The sequence below is a fragment of the Drosophila melanogaster genome, chromosome 3L, assembly GCF_000001215.4.
Source record: "Drosophila melanogaster chromosome 3L".
NCBI classification, from domain to species: Eukaryota; Metazoa; Arthropoda; class Insecta; order Diptera; family Drosophilidae; genus Drosophila; species Drosophila melanogaster.
In genome coordinates, this window is record NT_037436.4 from 4,380,577 (window position 1) to 4,403,434 (window position 22,858).

At 42.0% G+C, this 22,858-nt stretch overlaps 2 protein-coding genes across 3 annotated transcripts; one reads left to right on the forward strand and one right to left on the reverse strand.

The window, feature by feature from the left end:
* Positions 1-287: 287 nt before the first annotated feature.
* CG32240 (uncharacterized protein) lies at positions 288-1,053 on the reverse strand. The gene is made up of 3 exons (NM_168082.2): positions 810-1,053; positions 614-751; positions 288-550 (listed from the first exon to the last, which is right to left on the reverse strand). The coding sequence occupies exons 1-3, from the start codon at positions 908-910 to the stop codon at positions 352-354; spliced, it is 438 nt and encodes a 145-aa protein (NP_728987.1). The 5' UTR covers positions 911-1,053; the 3' UTR covers positions 288-351.
* Positions 1,054-3,865: 2,812 nt separating this feature from the next.
* On the forward strand, positions 3,866-22,605 carry slow (slowdown). 2 transcript variants are annotated; one of them, NM_139641.3, is made up of 5 exons: positions 3,866-4,311; positions 9,874-10,645; positions 21,324-21,580; positions 21,649-22,067; positions 22,136-22,605. In NM_139641.3, the coding sequence occupies exons 2-5, from the start codon at positions 9,915-9,917 to the stop codon at positions 22,265-22,267; spliced, it is 1,539 nt and encodes a 512-aa protein (NP_647898.3). In that variant the 5' UTR covers positions 3,866-4,311; positions 9,874-9,914; the 3' UTR covers positions 22,268-22,605. The 2 variants fall into 2 exon arrangements, with proteins under 2 accessions (NP_647898.3, NP_788461.1); NM_176283.2 differs by having other exon boundaries at positions 3,866-4,051.
* Positions 22,606-22,858: the final 253 nt, after the last annotated feature.

The window sequence follows — 22,858 nt, forward strand, 5'->3', positions numbered from 1 at the left end:
ATGGCGTTTGTTTATATTTGTGGCAGGTAAAAATAGCACTGCATATTTTTAGGCACCGCCAACCAGAATCTCCCACTGCGCATGACCCAATTTTAGTTGGCCAAAAGCATGAGCCTGGTTAAACTAATTAATTTATCTAGTTGCTCCCACTCTAGTTTGCAATTGGTATCTATTATCTCCAAGTTCTCATCTCTAAGCTATTTTTTAAAGAAATAATATTAGTAGATAGGAAATTAAATAAGTGAGAGCACTTCATTGCATTTAAGACTACTTATGAAAATAAATTTAATTTTCGCAGTATTTATTCTATTAATTTTGGATTCAAATCTTTTGGTTTTACCTCCCTGATCACTAATCTTCTCCAGCACTTGGTTCGGCCACCTGCTGCTGATCGGCCAAGTTATGCCTGAGTGGATATAGCTGCTCCATGTGTTCTATAAAGGGTCGAATACCATCCGGATTCTTCATGTACTTGGCCACGCTGAGGATGATGTGGCGGTAGATCTGGTGATCCCGATAGGCCGCATTCGGTCGTCGCTTTTGTGGCGGTCTTAAATGGTGTATAAATGATAAATTAACACAAACTGTTAAATTTAAATCATAACTATTATACCGCTCTTGAGCTCTTTGAATCACCCGTCGTCGTCGCACTGATTCAGTTCTTCGGCAGCGCTCACAATAAGCGAAATATGCACAAGTGATGATTACCAGTGCGGAAAGTGCGTAGATGAGCCAACTCCAGCTGAGAACCCTATATGAAAAATGGTATATAGTAACATAAAGTAAAAGTGATCCTATCTGCGTGTTACGTCACAAATGTAGCATTCAAATCCCTCCAGATGGGCGAGATCTGCTCCAGCTGGGTCTTTTTGGCATCCCTCCTCCAGAACACAAATTGAGGCATCATCATTGGCCTGATCGACTGGCTGCGACTGGCTACCTTTTGAAGACCGGATAAAATTTTGAAAATCAGCTAACTAGTGTTATGCGTTGGTTTTGATTCTTTGAAATTTAAAAATAATACTAAATCTCATGTTATTCGAGCTTTGAGTGTTGAGGAAAAGCAGTGCTGACTTAATACATAATATAGTAAGCATTTTATCAAAAGAATGATTTGCTGCAGTAGCTTTGGAAAAGTATCAATTAAATTATTGCCTCATTAATGCGAAAGCATGATCAATGCATCGATGCCAGATGCTTATGCTGCTTATCCTTAACAACCTGGAAGTTAAGGCTTAAAATGGCGCCAAGGTCGAAGATCGTCGAACATTCTACGATCGATTGCCCGGCGGGATCATCATTTAACTAATTCAAGTTTGCCACATTGCGAATTTCGCTTTTGTCTACGAGGTGCAATTGCAATTTGCAATGGCAATTCGTGCGCTTCCGTCAACAATCGCCTCGGAAAAGCGTGATCAAATAAATTATGGGGTTGGAGAATGTTGACAGTGTCAAAAGAACATTTCAGGCATTTTTTTCTATTATTTTTTTTTTTTGTGTTGGAAAATTTGCCTGCCGCTTGACACATTCGCTTCGGATTTATGGCCACGTCTCTTGGTTGCAGTTTGAATTCCTCACAGTTTCCCCTTTGTCTTTGCGTATTTCTCCTCCCAGCAACTGACACTGCATATATTGCCCCAAATTGAGGCACATTCGTACGATTGCTGGACAAGCAGCCCAGCCTCGAATTCGAAAACCCAAAACCGAAAACCAAAAACCAACCCAGATGGTAGTCATGGATAATGGCTGACAGGGCATGTGAAAAGTTACGATCTTACGGCCGAGAATCAAACAAATGTGCTGACACACGCGCCGATAACATCAAGATGACTAAATTCTGCTCTGAATTAAAATTAGCACATGCGAGCAATAACATGTTAATTTCAAATAAAATGCTAAATACATAACAATCGTAACGAAGTTATGGTTCTTAACCTTAGTAAACCTTTTAAGCATGGCTTGTCTTTCATACTTCTCATTAAAAATATATTGCCTGTAACAAAATCGAATCCATTATGCTTTCCCACCTAAACCAGTTAAGAAGATACACTTTGGCCACATGTTGTCGGTCATCAAATGGCTGTCAAATTACCTAAACTCCAATGCAGAGCTGCTGCAACTGATGAAAAAGATCGTGATTATGACGAAGGCGATGGGCAACCCACACGAAATGCTAATGAATTGTTATCAGTTAATTGTCTGAGCGGGGTACCCGGCTTTGTTATCTCAGCTCTTATGCTTTTATGCTTTATTTGAATTCGATTTGGGAACGCGGCGTGGGTGTTCCCCAAACCCAAAGTCCCCACTCAAGTGGCAGCTAATAGCCCAATAAATTGTGATTGTCGGCGGCGAGGAAACCGAAGCAACACACACATAATATTAAGAGAAGACCGTAGTACCTTTGTGCAGCTAAGCGAACTGTCAATGGCTGGCACATTGTTCGATTTATGACCATTCTGTTGGCCAGGGAATGTGCAACCAGTTTATGGGATGGATTCGCACGGACGAATGCTGAATGCTGGATGTTCCACAGCGCAGGCGCAAATCCTTTTGACATGTCCAATGTGCTCAGCATTTAGACAGTGGGCAGCTATTCTGTTGCCAGTGGCTAATAGTATGTGGCAATGCACTTGGCGAAACTATTGTATCTAGCACAATCAAAAAAGTTATATACAAAAGTGATTATGCTTAAGGAAAGTACTGTACATATATAATATAACAGACTTACTTAGGACATGAATTAAAGTACATTTAAAACCTTTATCATGTTTAACCCATGAATTTTTGATTAAATCTAGACTTAGTGGCATTTTTCGAGTGTGGTTGACAGTAGCACTCTTATGATGACAACGACAGATCCAGCACCCGATATGGACAGAAGGGCTGGAAACGAGTTCTTCTTCGCTCTGGGACTCGGATTCTCGATGTGAAAGATCAGCGAGCCGTGGCCTAAACTGGCTGCCCGGCAGCGGTGGGTAAATATTTAACTTAACAACTTGCCACCGACCGAAGAAGATGCAACAAAAGCAGCCGTGGCCGCAAGAACAACAACGGCGGACCATAAAAAGCACAAACCGCAACTTCCAAATAGTTTGAACTGTGCAGAGAGTGCAGAGATGATCCTCCTATAAACAAAACAGCTGTAACGCACTCAAAAACCAGCCAACGACCAGCCGAGGGCATACCTGCCCACTGCGCCGCCCACCACCCACCACTGCGCCCCTCAGCCCCACCACAAAGAGTTCTTCCGCCTGGCGAATTCATCCGCTCCACAGTTGCATCGAACAAAGGAAGCCAACTTGTGCCCCCATCGGTCCAATTTCGTTTGAGCGAACCAGCCAATGTGCACCGAACATGGGCTTCGACTGGTCTGACAGTGCAGACCAGCTGGCTATTTCTAGCTGTAAAAAAATATATACAGATTATATACAGACTAATAAGAATACACCTGAGAAACATATTAAAATTCCACTGATATTTAGCAAGATAAATTGAGTAGTAAAATCTTACATATTTGTAGAAGTTTGTGTGGCTTCTTATTTTAGAGAAATTTACCCTTTTCAAAATTTTGCTAAAATATCAGGTAAAGATATTTTTAAAAACAAATATATATGTAGATTTCAGAAAACTCGACGTATTTTCTACGGCATCTACAGTTATCCCGATTCCAAAGAAGTAAACAAAAAGTAAAGTGTGCTACTGATATATGAATGAATCAATGTTTAAGAAAATAACTAAATATTTACCGATGTTCGGAGTGTTCAGAGTATACAATCTATATACTTTTGGCTCCACTTTCCGACTGCACTGGCAGCGCCGTCGATCGCCGATCGTTAACTGGACTTTCGGTTTCGGCTGTGCATTTTCAGTTCGTCTCGGGACTTCTAAGCGATCGGTTTGGATTTCGTTAGCTCCGCCGCGCCAGCTGGAAATTTGTATCTCAAAGATCGCAGCCAGTTCGCTCGGTTTTTGTGCCTGGCATACGGAAGCGGCTAACGCAGAATCCGGAAAATCACAAGAGCCGTATATATTTCACAAATATATATATATAGTATGTTTCGAAAAGGCCCATTCACGGCCATTAAAATATTTTATTGTACAAAAAAGGCACAGTGCCGCGTATCTGCTTAATGTCAGCGCGAAAACTCAATTCAATTTATTGTTTGTGATTGCAAATTTGGCATAATTGTGCTTTGATTTATTCGCGCGTGTTTCGGGTCATCTCTATAAAGAGGAATTTTAAATCTGGGCAAGATTATCTCTGTTTTTCTCTGAACACTGGCTGGGTCAGTTGGAATTTGTTCGCCGTGTGTAAGTCACATGCAAATAGCTTTAATTAATTGCAATTACTTATGATTTGAATGTGTGTCAAAGCGCGGTGCGACATTTCCTAGTGCATTAATCTTGCTCAAAATCGCATTGCCTATCCTGTCTAGGAGTTACATGTCACTTATGGACGTAATTTGCATTTTTGTGGAGCGGCTAACTAAGTTGGCTTACCATTTACATATGCGCTTTGGCTGCCAAACAATGCCATAAATGGTCTAAGAATTAATTATCGTGAGAACTTCAAGACAATGTCTTTATTAAATAATTGTCAATAATTCTGAGTAGTTTTCAATGTACAATTTGTGATAATTTTCTTGGTAATTTTCTACGGTAATTTGCACCTTGATAAAAAGTGTTTAAGACAGTGTAATTTGTTTCCGTGTTTTCTTCAATGCAAATTATTTATTTCGAAATGGCAATAAATTGCTCAATAAATTTTATTTCTTTCAACAATGATCTGATAAAGGATTAATTCATTGCTTCGTTTTTGCGTAAACAAAGATTGTTCTGCGGAAATCTTGTAATTTATTTTTACTCTTTTAGATAAGTTTAAAATATATATATTTTATATAACCATTTTTCTTCACTATCGAAATGAACATTTTATAGCCCAACATTATTGCTGACATGAATGCAACCAAAATAAATATGTAAATCTTGTGACGTTATCGCCATCAAAAATTAGTGTAAATAATGTGACAAAGCGGAAAACGACACAAATCAAAAATAGATGTATCAATACTTTCCATTGTTTAGACTAGTTTGGCTAACAATTATGCATACATATGGCTAAATGAGTTTCGTTTTTTTTTTGTTTGCCCCAACGTGCATTCTGCATTCTCACACATATCGTTTGGCAGGTGAGCAATCAGAAATCGAAGTTTGGGGCACGATCCGTGGAAAGCGATCGTGCCTTTCTGCGTATCATAGTGTCTATACAAATGTTATTATGGTTAACGCCACTGGAAAGTGGGGTGGAGTTTGTTGTTGGTTTTCTTGTTTTTCCTCGACTTTGCTAATTAGACAAAGTCATTTCCATAAATTACGCAGCTAACGGTAACTGGGTTTATGACTTTTGTCCGGCTTGGTCGCGGGTCAACATGAACCATAGCTATATGCATACATATATATGGATATATACTATTTGTTCATATGGGCAATGGGTCTGCGGGGCACGTGTGGGCGTGGCCTCCGCCCCCTTGCAGCTGCAAAGCAATTAGCAAAAGACTGGACATGCCAGCAAATTGAGCTCTGCTGTTGCAGTTTTTCCTTTGGCCTTTTTTGGGTCGCTGCAATTGTTATTGAAATGAGTTTTCGCGTTAAAAACAGTTGAACTTGCTGGAAAAAGGTACATGTATCTCACAGTTATCGATCACAAATGAGTAATTGGCCATTAGAAACGGAATATGGTCACAGGATATCAAATAAAATGAAATTATTATTGAAGGCTATACTCAGCAGTATCTGTAATTATAAATCCATTAAATCTAAAATTGTGCAATATTTTTCTCAGTGTGCTAAAGGGGGTTGGTGAGGCATGCGACTTTTGAGATGTCAAACTGTCGATGTTGAACACGTTGCATAGTTTTCGCTTTTCATCTCCGACTTTGTTAGGGAAGAAACGCAGCCACAAAGGCCAACAACATTCCTTAAATTGGATTGAAAGTAACAAAGTGAAGTGTAAACAAAAATTGCGATCGATACCCCCCCCCCCCCCCCGCCGTTTTGTTGATCTTGTTAAAAAATAAAAACATTCGCAATGAAATAGTGGGGAGGCAACGTCGAAAGTAAACGAGATACAAACTCCGCGGAAATGTGTCATGATCTTGCAATATTAAAGACAGCGACACAATATCAACAAATGAAACACAAAACAGCACACACTATTAAACCACATGCGAGTATTTTGTTGGCCGTGATTTTTCTACCCATCACGGCTGTCATGGCTGTCTTGGTTGTCTCGTGGGAAAAATCAAGATGAGCCCGGCAGCCAGAACAATAAACAAAGCCAAGGAATGAATGAAATGTGTAACCCCGACGCAAATATTTGGCAATATGTCAGATAAGATATATTCGATAATTTCCCATCGCACTGGGTTATTGAACTCAGAGAGCAGCGTGAAAATTATATCGACAGTGGGTGGCTTTTCTTTCGCCTTTTCCCACCCCATTTTCTCACACAATTCTCCGGGTGCGATCGATCGTACGGTGCAGTGCAGTTTTCCCGAGATCTAAGGCATTTTGCGGCCCATCTCGGCTGTCTAGATAATGTTAATAAAAGCAGCGTTGAAAAGCGTTTGCAACAGCAACAAATTGGAAAATTTGAATTTTCCTCGAGCGGCCATTAAAGAAAAGCTGCAGAGTTACCAAACAATTGCTGGGCTGTTTGGGGATTCTCCTCGGCAGGCGGCGTTAAGCTTTTAGTTTATCTCTTTATAAGAACTTGAGGAGCGGCCCCGATTACACAAAACATAAATAAAAACGCAAGCTAAACTGGCAGCTGTTTGGAATTGCACAAAAAAAAAGAAAATGTTAAAAAAAAAAATCGAAGAAAGAGCCGGACTGAGGCATTTAATTAACATTTAAATGGCTGGCCGTCGGAAGAGTTGTTAATTTGAATTACATTCCGAAAAGCGAAAGATGATCAATTTACACGCCATTGAGCACGGGTAAACAGACTTCAACATCGAAAAACATCCAAAAATAACGTAAAAATTTCCATAATGATCTCCTTAATTAAGTAATTGGTGCAGTTTTAGTCATGCCCCCGGGGACATGATTAATTTTGAAATGCAAAAACTTTTATTTATAATTCAGACAGACTTTTCGACAGCTTCCTCCCCAACTATTTGCCATCACAACCAAAACATGTCAAATGGATGAGACATAGGCAATGTTTCTGGGGAGCTCGTGAAGTCAGAAAGTCAGATATTCTCGATAAGATGGATTTTTAAATAAGACTTTAATATGAATCGGATATATTGTAATTTATATATATATGGTTTGTAATAAATATCAGAGCAATACTTTAAGTATAAATACACACAGTAGGATATAGATTCATATATGTGAGCTACGCTATTTTTAATGGCTTTAATTAGAATTCTTTTTTATTTTACATATGAGTACACATTTATTTATTTGTTTGTTTAAGCTTTTGGATGAGCCACATTTTACGTAGCTCTAGATTAGATTACCTCATATCTAGAGCTCACCGTATCTCACATCTTTTCAAGTTGCCTGATACATTTTATGTATGTTTGGCAGTACGCATCTCTGGTGATTCATTGGCCATAGCTCATGTGTGGGTCAGCTCCCAGTTGCAGATACAGATTCAGATGTAGATATATATATAGTTTCGGCTACAGATACTCCCACTGAATCCGTGTCTTGTCAGGGTGACAAAAATAAAGTTGACACTTTTCGTTGGGAAAAAGTCCACGCCTCTAGAAACATTTAGCCGGTGATTTATGTGCTGGGAAAACAAATCAATAACATTTAACACACACTAATTTCGATACCTACAGCGCACAGAAATGAGAAAAATGTGTGGCAGTCTTTGCATAAATTCCAGCTAAACTGCAACCGCGATCCGAAAGTTGATTTATAAACGATTCCTAAGGCAATGCCAGCTATTAATTAGAAATATATCAAAATATAGCCGCCAATCGTCTGTGGGCTGGCACATTGAATATCTATATACTCGGGTGTATCTGTGGATCCATCTCGATCTCCACCTTTTCGGGTTCAGACAAATGCCGCTGGATTTGATTTATCTGCGGACTGACCGTTTTTGGCAATCCAGCAAGGTCAAGGCGAGTTGTCAACGCGGCTTAGATTTCAACGGAATCAAGTTGTTTTTCACTCCACTTTTTGTACATTTTTTTTTTTTTTTTTTTTTATACTTTTTACCCTTTGTCTGCAGACTCGATTAGTTTTGTGGCGGCGCCCGAAAAAACCTTTTTACCATTTTTATTTGGCGTTTTTGCATTTCTGGGAACTCTTGCAGAGTTATGACAACTGGTTTTTGGTGGGCTGGGTATGACATTTGGCAGTCATTTGAGTGGCAGTCGAGCCCAAGGGGTTCCAGGTTTCACTTACTAAGCAGCTTAAAACCACACCTGATTGGCACTGCCCCTGCTTCTTTTCCTTTTTCCCCAAAATGCAGTTGAGTGAAGGGTCGAACTTGCCACATTTCCCTTGCCATTTCTCAATTTTCAAACTTTGGCTGGTGGCTTTTAATTAGCGCAGCAAATGTTAATGACGACTGTCATTCGAAGCCATCAAAAGTTCTGCGGAGTTCAATTGTTCAATGCATGCACTGCAAGAAAATGAGTACTAAGCTTAGATAGGAATATTAAATATGTGTCATTATAATGGTAGAAAAAACCATTCTATTGTATTTATTTCAAATTTGTTCTCGTTCCGAATGCAAAACAGACTTTCAGAAAAGAAACGTAATTAATTTTTTAATGTGTACAGTTTTTTGAAATTAAAAACAAGAACGGACATATGTTAGATCCACTTTAATGAGCAGGGCGTTGGGAATCATAAATTCAAGTGGAAGCAATGAATATTAATAAGCTCACTGAGCAATTGCAGCAATCGGTTTTTTATGGTTTTGGGTGGTGGGTGCGGGCACTGTGTGTATTGTGGGTGGGTGCTGTGGGGCATTGTGCTGCACTCCACTGACAAATGTGATGCCATTGCTCCACAATCGCACAGTGCGTGAAATTTTGAAAAATGCCCCACCGAACAAAGCCAAAATTGATGCACTTTTTCGCTTCCGGCTTCGGTTCACTCCACTTTGCTTCACGTTTTGGCATCTCCTGCCGGTTAACTGTTAACGCGTTTACTTTTCTTTTTGTTTAACGTGTGATTTATCAACCAAAAAATGAAAAAAATAAAAATAAAAGCGTGGAGAAATAATCACAGTCACCGTCTCATCATCGTCGGCTCTGTTGAACAAATTGCCTTTGTCTCTGGGCTAAAAAATCGAACCGTACTTGGAAGTGTTGGCCACTCGACCATGAAAACCGTTGGCCTCATCAAGAACTGGGTTCAGAAAAGTATATTACTTCCTTAAAACCATAATGAAGGCTACTTGAAGATTTAGAAACCAGAACTCATTGTTGAAAATATTTTCAATTTTTTCGAATATAAGAGTTATATATTTATGAATTAATGAGTGGAATAAACGGTCTCCTAAATGCAAGTAAAGTGTACGTGTCTGTCGGTTTAATCCTTTGGCTTCGTCCAGTACCTAGTTAATACATTTATGCTACCTTTCAATTACCAATGATGGACAGACTGACGGACAGGTCGGCGCTCCGTTGGACAAAGGAATCGGTAATGAGGAGCAGTGGATCCGTCTTGTTGCTTACATTAAGCAAGGCAGGCGTGCAAAATGCCTAGGAATTTGAATGAGAACGAAAGTGAATGTAATTGAACGAAGGATGAGGTTTTGATTTAAGCAACGTAGAAACAAGTTCAGCACTTAATAAAGTCACGCTTATATTACATATATATTTATTTCACTTGCAGTGCCATCGAGTGAATTAAGGTAGCGGGACGCCAGCATCAAAATGCCAGAAATGATTTACTCGAGCTCTTTCCTGCTGCTCTGTTGCACAATCCTGCTGCTGGGAACAGTACAGAATGCCGGTTCCAATAGCACCAGCCCTCATCCTCACCAGAATCAAACTCATCGCGGACATGGTCACAGTCATCGAACGCGTCATCAGGGCAACTATTTGGCCACCCATCAAAGGCAGCAGCGCAGACTGCAGTCGCTGAATCAAGCCAAATCGGATGTGGAGCTGCTGCCCGGGGTCACCATGCACGAGGTCACCAGATTACGACGGGTTCAGCCACATAATCCCTACAATAAAGTGCAGACACGACGCCTACACCAATCGCGAAACCCCACCGAATGGGATTACAATACTTACAACATCATGACCAACACGTTCGGTCCACCGCCACCGCCGATGCCGTTGTCACCGCGATATGGAAAGGGCGAGGATAATACCCAGGATGTTGAGTTTATCGGGGTGCGAGAACGTGGAAGGGGTTACTCATTCGTGCCATCGGTAACGGTCACCACTGCTCCGCCACCGAATCTGAATCGAAGATCCGCGAGTCCTGGTTCTCGCAGTAGCATCGGCACTATTCCACCACTGGTTCCGGCCAGAAGGGGCTATAGCTACACCACCACCACAAGTTCTCCTCCAGTGAACACCATCACCACTGACAATCCCTTCGAGACGAACACCATTGGTCGAGGCTATCCCACAGATCCCAAGGAAATGGAAAGGTAAGATTATTATACTATTAGCAGAATGCTGACCTGTGAGCTCAAATGATAAATAACTAAACTTGCTGAATTGCATACATCCTCCTAAGAGATACAATATCTTATCTAAATTAACCAATTAAACGGCACCAATCCCCAGGCCTTAGTCCAATCGATAACCTTGCCATCTTCGGTTCATTGAGCCACGGAAAAGAGTAATGATTTTGGGTCCCACCTCTGGGATAGATGAAGATGACTACAAAGGTGGATGCGGATCTTTTGGGCGGGGCGTGTCCGATTGCATTTATCAGAAAGTCTCAGTTCGGCGGTTCAAGGCTGTTGCAGCCATAAATATGACCGAAAAGCCGGGCTGGTCATATGTCTTACCTTTGGCCCAAGATCTGCGGCTTATCGCGGCGTACATAAATTATTTAAATATTATGACATGCCGCGTTTTCAATGTCAGCAGCTGCGCTTCGTGGCTAATTCGAGCCGCAAGACGAGGCAAGACCAGTCCGGACCAAATGCCAGCCAACTGCTGGCTGGAAGTTAGCCCCAAGGCCAAGTGGCCGTGATATTTTCAGATTTTTCTCAACAAGCACTTCAATTGTCGTGTGTCAATTGCAGCGAATCAATGAGCGTGCACTTCGGAAACTATTGCAATTGCAGCTCCCTAAGTGTAACAAACAGATCTTCGGTTAGATATGGCTTGTCTTCGCCCTTGTTAAGTTTCCCCCTCTTTTTTGTGCACCACCCATTTGGCCAAGATCGTGGTGGCATTGACTCGAAAAAGCCAGTCTGTCGTTGTCTTTAAGGTAATGAACTTTAACGAGTTTTCAATTGCCAGTCGCCGATGTTTTCTAATTGGAATTAATGCGACTCTACTTAAGGGCACTGGCATTCCAGCTGCAATCCGACGCCCTTGCATCTGCGACGCGGGGACAACACCGCGTATGCGCAATCTGAGCGCTTATGGCTCGTTTTTACACATGCAACGCGGTGCTGGAGTTGCAAATTATGACACTTTTTGATTTATGCGGCAACTGCCAAAATCATGCCACAAGGCAAACACACAGCCAGCATCATCAGTCACAGCACAGTGGCAAAAAAAAAAAAAAGCTGGTGCAAATACTTCGCGGCATACTATATAAATTAAAATGTCAAACTAGATGGTTATCAGCAAATTATAAATCTGACTGCAGGCAATTATAAATGTAATTCGACACTTATCAGCTGGTTTTGGTTTCTTAATAGATAAAATGAATGGGGGTTGCTATTTTTCAAAAACTATTGCATATGCACTTTATATTATTTCATAAATCTACTGCAACTGCCCTTTTCCTATTTTAAATCGTTTTTTTGCGCAGTGCAGCGATTGTGCAAATCTTCTATTTTCTGGCATCATTTCCACTGTGATTGCCTCAATACGTAGGCGCTGCTGTTGCCTTGCCCATTTATTTCTCTATTTATTTAAGCACTGCACGTGCAACGCCAAGATACTTTAACTGCAACTGCGACTGCAAGTGGCAAGTTGCAACAGAGCATATGGAAATGACTTTTCGTACGGATTGGCTTCGCCTGCAGATATTCACACGCCGCCATCAGCACATAAATCCCCACCATGGGCCGATCGAACCTGGTTAATGGGTAATGGCCAGTGCAACGATTCAATTGCGGCTATGGACTCCGTGTTAATCAGCGTCATACGCGGTGATTTGCGGATAAAAGTGAACTAAAGTCGTTTTCCGCTCCTTTGGCTATGAGAGGCACTGGAAAAAAAAATGTTTAATTGCCACTTCAAATGTACAATCATCATAACTGAAATATCTGTTGAAAAGTATATTTTGAGATGACAACTTCTCAATTATTAAAACACTAAACGTACAGCTTTTTTCTTTCTGTGCACAGTGCCACCTCGAGGCGCAGGAAATTAAGTTTTTAATTATCCACATCGTGTTGTAACTGCATATGCAAAAGCCAAAACATTTGAACCATTCGATATTTGTTGTGTGTTTGTTGGTCCAGTGTTTTGGCTTCTGTGTGATAAATTCAATTGATGTCTGCAGTGTGCATGTTTTGGCCAATTTGTTGTTGCTGCCGTGGCAGTTGCAGTTGCATGTGTCTGACACTTGATTGATGTCTGTTTTTTGACGGCGCGGTAGCTGATCGTATTGATTGACTTTTGATTTGCCTTCGCAGTTGCGCCATCGATGGGGAATGATCTGAACTGCGAGCCAATAAATTAATTATAGATCTTGTACTCGCCATGTAAGAAGGTGTTGATTCAGGGAGGGCACTCATACACCAGTGGGCGTGTCACGCCATAAATGCCACTTGCAGCTCGAGTACGAGTGCTGCAAGTACATGCATCCATATCTTACAGATATCTCCAATGGCCTAGCATAAAAATCGAAAACAAAGCAGGGCCTTGACTTCAATCAGGCGCAGCAATAAAAGCCAAATGCAACAATTGGCAAAGGCACAATCAAATGAGACAAGAGCCAGCGCCGAGCTATGTGCACTCCAAGCAGCGCTGTGACCCCAGACAGAGCCGCAGACTGCACTGAAAACAATTGGAATGAAGTTAGATTAGGTATCTTGGGTAATTATTCAATTGGTTTTTACAGTTTTCTCTAAGTGCACGGTTCAGACTGCGGCCCATTCGCAGCTGGATGCGAAGTCAGGGCTCAAGTCCGCCGCCTGCAAATTGCTTGTCAACAATCGACTTTGGCTTGGAAACCCAAACTCCGAGCTGCAAACTCCAGGTCTGCGATAATTATGGACACAAAAGGGGGAAACTGGGGGGCGAGTGACGAATGATTTGATATGCTGCGCTTGGAAAAGCTGCACTTAGAACGCGGCTGGGCCTGTGAAAATTCGTTAACATTTTGCACCGTGAAGCATTGTGCTCAATGGCTACGCCTACGCGTGCCCGGCTAAAAAGGCAGAAAAAAAGTGCGCTCTTAAAGACTGTATATGGCTCAAAGACTCTGGAGCTGGAGTGGCATAAACCTAGACGGGCTTATCTGAAGTCCAAGTCATGCCATCGGGCCAGGAAACCTTGGCCCAGGCAGAAGCTCGCTTAATGAGTTTTTCTTGGGATTCGTGTTGGGGAAACTTGGGCTTACACCCACTCGGTGCAGCTTGAAACTTGCAACTCGCAACACGTGCTCATCAAAAATCAGCGGAGAACACGACTTGATACGACATCAATTGAACAAATTGCTTGACAAATGCAAATCGCTGATTTGCCATCTCAATATTCGCTTTAATGAAGATGGATTTCTCATTCAATCTTTACGAGCCCCTATGGAAACCTTGTTATTGGGAAGTTTATGACTGCTCGCACGAATTGGTGACCCCGATTGTGCCATTAGTCATGGTCAGTGTCACTTTAAATGGATCAGGCTGGGCACCTTCGAGGGTTTTGTCTCTTTTTTGGTATTTTCAAAATATATTTGGGTCAAAGGTCTGACAAAAATATTTGTTACACTTTCCCTCAAGTGTGACATGTTGGTTGTTTGTTGGAATATCACTTTACCTTTACCAGTTGAGTTATTTACCCCTCGTTATGGAAACCTATTCAAATGAACCACAAAATAATTTAATGAATCAGACTGTGTTGAACAGAAAAGAATAATATTGTTTTTATTGAAAATTGGGGAACGTGTAGTCTTAAAACAATTCTAAAGTGATTTGAAATATGTAATGATACATTCAAGAAACAATAGTGCAATAATAATAGAATTTACAATGCAAAGTTTTCCAGTTACATGCAGGTTATATAAGTATCTATCATACACCTCGGGCCTTACCATAAAGTAGAAATGAAATTTATTAAATGAATATGCAAATCACTTTTCATGGTCTGAATTTACGCCTATTGTCTGCAGCGCTGTCCACGCCATGCAATTAGTGAGTTTTTCATATAAACATGAGTAAGTCGCTCGAAACTCGAATGGAACAGTGGACACTCTGGACAGATGGACAGTTGGACAGCCCAGCTTGGCCACAATGGAAATGCATCGGCTCAGCGGTAATTTGCAAATCACGCAGCTTCGCATCTCAAGTTGAAAATTGGGTTAATGCAATGCTGGGGGGGATTGGACTGAGACCGAGTTGGAGACCGAAAAGCAGTTCCCCAAACCCCAGACAGATTACATGGAAACCCGTTCGAGGAGTGGTCCGGGATGGGTTGCGGGGTGTCATGGCGATTCGGATGGCGATGTCTTTGCAATGGGCTTTTGTCTTGCAGCCAGTACAAAATACGAAATACAAAAGACAACAAAACTCCAAGCGCCACACACGAGCTCAGATCCAAAAGTCTGGCCAAACATGACGCACAAAATTCCAGCCATACATGCTCTACACTCTAAGAAAAATCCCATTACTTGATTGTGATGCTCACTGACTCACAGTAGCTACATTTATTTTATACGCTCATTTCTGCGGAATAATTTATTTTTTATCAGCTTAATTCAAATCCAACAGAGATCTACGAATATTTATATTGCTGAATGAAGTCATCTCCTTGACTTGAATCATCAATCATCGTCATTTAGTTCTTTAATTGAAATCACAATGCACAGTTGAACAGTTTTGCATTGGTTCTTAAAATAAATTATTAAAAATTATAAAGTCACTTTCCATTTTAGATGCTAAGCTCATATGCATATCCACTTTCACCTTTCTTTTTCGCTGAGTGTAGCAGATAAGCATGCTAACCTGGCCAGGAGAGCGAACGAGGCACGCCATTTGGCTTACTTAATTATGTTGCAATTGGATAACAAGCCGTGCAACATACAACCAGGGATTGGGACTGGCACTGGGATTGGGTTCGGAACTGGAGTGGGATAGGATCGCTTGCTGGCGCTGCACTTGCTCGACTTTTGGGCGTGGGACGAGATGTGGATTCGCTGGAAAATATCTTCATCTGGGCCATTTCGGCAGCAGCTTCTCTTTTCTGGTTACCCAAACGCGGCTATTTCCAAATGTGTTACGGCCTTTTCACTCGTCGTTGCGCGATTCGGATCTCAATTTCAGCATTAGCATTAGGAGTAACAATATAACAAAGGTAGCCGAGAATGGGCCATGTTAATTTGATGAAAATTTGTGTGCGTTTGCCGTTCGGTTGCGCTTTTGTTAGCAGTTCATCGGAAAGACCAAAAGCCGGTGAAGAGCTGGGAATACGTACAGCCGCCAAACGACGTAAGGAAAAATAAAATGGAAATCGTGCACGCCTCTTGCATTTCTCTGGCGTTTTCTTCGGATCTTCTTGGGCTTTTTTTCTTTCTTTCTCGTTCGGAGTTTGTGAGTTTTGGAGAAGGGCAGAGGCTGCAGCTCACGTTGCCACTAATCGGATTTTCGGCCACGGCTCGACACGGCTGTTGTTTAAACAAGTTTGGGGCATTAATCATGATTTACAACACACCGACACACACTCTCAATCACATTCACACTTGGCCAGCGGAGGCTGCACACAGGGCAGCCGAACGAAGAAAAGGGCCCGAATTAGTGGAGGGATTTCAGATACATAAGACACAACAAAAAAATGGTAAGAAAATGGGGAGGAACCCATTGACAGGCCTCCAGATCGCTTATCGCGCGATTATGTTGTACGGAAAATTTGAGGGGACGGGCGGCCACTGAACCCCCCAGTTCCTGGGTTCTCTCCTGCAGCAATCCCTATGTATATAATCAGCTTAGATTACCACAAAATAGTGCTCCATCTTCGTGGCCGAGGAATTTCCAATTGCCATTTTCATCTGCAGTGCAACTGCAACACTTGCGGCAATTTTCTTTTCACTTTTCGCAACAAATTCTTGTTGCGTCTTTTATTGCATAATCTGGCCAAGAGAGCAAGACAAATTTACAGCCAAATTAGAACTGGCTGGCTGCGGTTAGCCGTGACTGGCGATTTCAGCCACGAATTTGTGTAGAGTAGCAGCGTGATGCATATTCACTTTGACTTGAAGTTTGCTTGGGGATACTATTAAAAAGAATAAATAATACATTTTATTCGATCTAACCAATTATTTGAAATGGTGTTTTAGTTTCAGATTTTTAAATTGCAGCAACTGAAGCTGCAGCAACTGGAAAGAAAGGCATTTGTTTCTTGGCCAACACATGGTGTCTAAATCCAAATGATGGCCATATATTATCCCGATCTGGAAAAGTCCAATCTGATTTGTTGCTGACAAGTACTTCAAAGCAGTGAAGAAATTCCAGCAGTGTTTGCCTTTTTCGACGAGGAAGTAGCATCTTCCCAAGGGAATCGTCTTGTCTGGATGGTTTTTTTCTGGCCGGGAATCTCCACCCATTTGGCCTGAGTATTTGTCCAGTCGCATATTGGATTTCCACTTGAGTCGTCGCTGAGTGCTGTAATAATTTTCTCCGCTAAAAGAGAAGGAACAAAACCGAAAGCGGTGGAGCTGCCTCCGATTTTAGTTGCACTTGCCAGACGCGGCGCGGACATGACTGAAATATTATTAGAAACGACGAGGCAGTGCGTCGTTGTCGACTTTGTGGCATCTTCCTTGGATCGGGAGCCGTGGTCACATGGGCGTTGCATTTTACGCTAAGTAAGAATCCAAATAAAGCTGCGGCAGCTGGACCAGGAAGCACGTCTAAAAATGTTACTACACCCCCTGGTTGCTGTTCCTGGTCGCCACCTCCAGAGGCTTCCTTCTCCACGGCTGTCGTTGTCGTGGTTGTTCCTCCTGTTTTCAGCTCTTCTGTTCTGTTCTGTTGGATTCTGTTCCTCTTGTCGCTGTTGTCGTCTTGGTCGTGTTGCACGGTACACTGAAGAAAACTCACCAGAAATATACCCTCTTAGATCACAGCTGCAAATGTTACATTGTGAAATCATGTCATAAATTGCTACTCAATCTCCTTATTTCTTAGCATTTCAAGTGGTTCTCTTTGTTAGCATGAATAAATTGCACAAGATTTTTTCCAGTTTAACCAAATGCAGAACGTCGTAGTGGGTGAGTGCATCCAACTTGCCTAATGATGCAGTGCAATTCCGATCGCTCTGTTCTGGAATTGTGCATTTGCTGGCCGGGCCAATTTAAATTCTAATTTCATGTAGCAAATCAGATTAGCTGCCCAGTTTGCCGGACCACAAATGGCCCAAACAGTTAGCCAAAGTTACCTGCACTTGAGCTGGGCATTTTAGCCAAGTTTGGGGCCACAGCCTAGTAGGTAGCATTTGGCCGCGGTCTTGGCCTGGCCCAAAAGCAAATTTCACTCCTCCAACGCGAATGTGGCCATAAAAATTCATTTTACGACCCTGACAACAATATTTTTATGTTTTTATAAATTTATTTCACATTTTCATCTGGAAACCAGATACGCGAAGCTAGACTTGCACTTTTCTCCGGTATATCTTGAATGTTTACAGCCGTTAAGTGTCGCCAAGTTTTTGTGGCTTAGGTTTTTACTATTCGCCTTAACTGTTTTTTAAATGCATTCACATTGCAAAGACGTTGTAAAGATTGACAAAATGCAAACGGGTTTCCGAAATGACCCAATCTCTAAAGAGCTCAATAAAAATGATTTAAATCGGAATTAACTCCATTGAAAGGCCCTTTACAGTTTATAATGGTCATCTAACTGGGGTTTCATTTTGGCTAAAACCCATTTTATCTGCCTAATTTGTTCAGCCATAAACAAATTTCCAGTGGTGCACAAAGCGAGTTTTACACTGCACACTTTTAATAAATTACAATTCTCATCAAAAAGGTTTAAAAAGATTCCCAAGGTCTGGCTTATTTCGAACACAATGCGAAGTTGTCAACGTATATGCATATTAAGTGTTGAAACTTAATTAAAAAGCAAAACTTTAGTGAAGGGAATAATATTTTGATGCCTTGTTAATATTTACAAATTTACAGGGGCTATAGACAGGGATAAAAGTTCATAAAGAGCAGCAGATGATCTCAAGTTAAGTACTAATAATATTGATGCTTATTTATCTTTCACTTCTGGTTTCTTAATAAAATTCTTATGGTAGTGCGTTTATATAATCGATACAATCCTTTTCCGTATAATTTTATTGAAGCATGGGAAATGACTCATCGTCTTGAGGGCAGGGATCCGAGAGTTTTTCATGAATTCCGAGCTCTATCCATTTATTAGCCCTGGACCCATCTACACACACTCCATTAAGCCCACACACCCGCTCGGGGTCACCTTTTTGGCCTGCAGCCATCGATGGCTCATTAATTTCTGCGTGGCGGCCAATGAAAATAAATCGTAAATCAATAAACCGCATTCGACGGTTTCGAATCTCAGCTCCCCACTCCAACTCTTTTCACATTTTTAACTGCCTTTCTTTAAGTGCATCTTTTGGGTCTCCGTTTTTGGCCCTGGAGTGGCCAATATATTTGTCTCGTTGCGTTTCTTGTAAAATATAACAGTTTTCATTTTTTTGATTAATTGGCCCGCTTGCATTTTATTTCTGGCGGCTGCTGCTCTGCGTTTGTCTCCGAATAAAAACGAGGCAATTTTGATTGATGCTTTTATAATTTTATGGGTCCGTTGGCAGTGAAGCCCTTGGACTTAACTGAGCTCTGACTTCTTCTGAAGCCAAAGGAGAACTTAAAGGTGTAGCCACAGGTGTTCGGGCTTTCGGCAATTAAAAATTCAAATTTAATTTTAGCCTAAACGTTTCTAAACAAAGCAATGAAGCCATCCATTCACCAGCACACATGCATTCGATTACACTTTTGTCTGGCGCTGTCTGGCGCAGCGGGATATATACAAGGCGCCGATGGGCGGAGGGGGCGGGGCAGGTCGGCCTGGGGTCGGGGTGCATCGTCTGCAATTGCACGGAAAGAAAATTGGTAGTTCATACTTAAATATGATTAAGGATAATTGAATAAGTCGATTTAAACAGAGGTAGAAGCACATTTCTATGGATTGTATTATTTTAATAAGAACCATTCATATTTTATCAGTTAGTTGAAACTATTAAAACAAAACATATTAATTGATTTTTTTTTGGTGCACTGAATCCGATTGGAGATTTATGCAGCCAGTGGATTGGAGATGGAAATGGGAATGAGCATTCCATGTTGCACTTTGCTGCTGGCACAGTTTCTGCTTTTCGGGAGAAGACTTCCGCATTTTATTTAGCCGTTCTTGTTATTGTTTTCGCTGGAAATGGAGGCCAGTATCTTTGGTTTTGGCTTTGTTTGGCGCCCTTAACGCTCAGAATGCTGGCGCATAAATAACGTGAGAATTATGGTACAAGAGAAGCCAGTTACAGCAAGCAACATACAGGGAAAAAACCCAAGAAAGAACAGGGCATAAATATGCATGCGCGGCAATAAAGAAATTGGTAAATGTCCCGGTCGCAGGACCATTGTGGCCAACTGTGTGCCACTTTCCGCTTTTAAATCGCGAAATTTTGGCCAGCCAAATGGCCAGCAAAAAGACCAACCAACGATCGCAGCAGTCAGTCGTCACTCAGTGGCCACGTCACGCGTTCGCAATTGTTTTTGGCCCGCATTGCCAATTACGACACCATCAGCCACCACCAGCATCAGTTGCTGCAGCAGCAACATCAGCAGCAGCAACTGCAGCAGCAGTAACTGCAGCAGCAGTAAGTGCTGCATCAAACAGCAGCGTTTATTCGCAGCCCCACAGCCTGCCAATTTATGGGATGCACCTCGCTTTTGGGCCAGTTTGCCTCGTTTTTTGGCAACCAAAATCAAAAACCGCTTATTATCAGCGCTTTTTATGTTTGACTGCTTGGGGGCCAAAGGTCTTAGGAGCATTGGCACTTCGGTTATTGGATTTTGGCTGGGTTTGAGAGGCACAGGGTCATATATAAAGATTTATTATAAAGTGTGAAGTTGGGATTGTACTTGAGTAGTAAAAACTTCAAATGCTCTTATGGGCTTAAATTTGTAATAAAACAACGGCTACAGCGTTAGTTCCGAAAAATTCCTGGTAAGGATCTAAATGCTGAAAATATTATGTTCAATAGAAATATTGGCTAATATATAAACATTTTAAAAAAATTACTTTTAGTCTGATTTTTATCCTTTAAAACATTAAATTGGTTACCTTTTTTTGAGTTAGAAGTACATACATTTTTCGCTGGAAAAAATTGCTAAATTTGAATTTGTTGCACAAGGCAACCGAATTGGATAACAACTAATATGGAATATCCTTGTGATATTTCTGTCAACAGTTTGACAAGCCTTCAAATTTGGTTTGACAGCCACTGAACTGTCGGTTGCGTGAACTGGAGCACTTGGTTGCCAGGCTGATAGGCTGCCAGGCTGCCAAACTGCCATCTGGCTGCTCCTCCATATCCGAGTCCGAGTGGCGGGCAAACAAATGACATGGCTGACATGGCTGCAAGTCATCGGCTGGGAGCGTGTCGTGTTTGTCATCGCAGATACGCGAACACGCTAATATCGTAGTCCAGTCCAATCGAATCCAATCCAATCCAATCCGCTGGCACTTCCAGACACATGTGACAATTGCCCAGATCCCACTCCTAAAAACAACCTGTTGGCCGCTCTGTGTCGTTATGACTGTAATTGGGCGAAGTCGTCTGGAAAAGTCAGTTTCACTTTTGCAGATGATGAGCCGCTGATTTGGGTCAGCCACACCGCTCGAATCCATTCCAATCCTATTCGATTCACACCTCGCTCTGGTTTGTTTTCCTTGCTACTCATTGCAGGCGGCACATTTGCATGCAACAGCGAACGGTTACGATGCCCGTGAAGCGAACGGAGGTCTACAGTCGTCCCACCTGGAAGCACGTGGCCACGCCCTGCCAGCCGCCCACCTTTAGTGGCCAGAAGTGCACCAGGGTGCAGGTGGTCCACGAGCAGGCCTACAGGGACGTCATCGATCACAAGACCGCCCAGCAGATGACCTACGACTGCTGCACGGGATGGAGCCGGGAAAACCCAAGGTCGGATTCGTGCATGAAACGTGAGTCTTAAACAAAATACATAGATTGCAATGAATTTGGAATATTTTTATCTTCTAATTATTTACAGCTATTTGCTCCGCGCGCTGCCAAAACGGTGGCAATTGTACGGCTCCTAGCACCTGCAGCTGTCCAACTGGTTTCACAGGACGTTTCTGCGAGCAGGATGTGGACGAGTGCCAGACGGAGAAGCCATGCGATCAACAGTGCATCAATACGCATGGATCTTACTTCTGCCGCTGCCGTCAGGGATTCGTTCTCCAGTCGGATCAGCAGAGCTGCAAGAAGGTGTCCACGAATGCGGACGATGCGTTCGAGGCTCGGGATCTGGAGAACGATATCGATGATACGGACGCGGAGGTGGCCACGCGACTCCAGAAGATCGAAAAGTCCTTGGCCAATGAGCGAGTGCACACGAACGAGCTGCAAAAGTCGCTGCAGGCCACCTACAGTGTGGTGGACACACTCAAGAGTCGGCTAAGCACGCTGGTAAGGATTAGAGTTGAACTTCTATATTTGAATATTCATACTTTAACGATTACTTCGTATGCCCTCAGGAAAAGCAGGCTCAGGATGTCAGTCGACTGCAGACGAATCTCTACAAGACAGAGTCCCGGACGAACAAGCTGGAGGGTATGCTGAACCTGCTGCTGAAGTGCCGGAATGGCCCCAATGCCAATTGCCCCTAAACAGAACTGCATTTCCCCACGCTATTATTAAATGTTAGTTAACTTAATTGACCACTCCGTTCATGTGTAGCTAGATGCTCCTGCTTGTAAGCCATTCCCGAATGCGAGTCGAGTGCCTCTGTAGTCTGTAGAATTAGCCCACGGATCGGGCTATTAGTACTTAAGCGAGAACGTGTGTCATAAATGTATCGAGATGTGAAGTTTTAGACGTAAGCGCACCACCGCACTCTGCACCGCTCTTCATGTGGGTGGTGCAGTGATTAGTTTCTGCATGTATCTGTATATAATTTTAATGTATATGAGAAATCACTGCACGAATAAATGCATTTTCTGATTTTAATGGGTCTTTCATGGGATATTTAACAAAGGAAATCTATTTATCTGGAAGTTATCATGAAAAAAAAGGTAAAGTGCTGCAATATTTACTTTTATATATTGGCTACAACTTAACGCGCAACATAAAATTTGGTTATTTTTCCTTTTAAATGCAATAATGGTGAGTCAACAACTATTTTTATGACCTCGGCTGTAAGCTGACCTTTTAGCGGGGATTCCCACCAGCGGAGACAATCGATAACTGTAAGAATAATA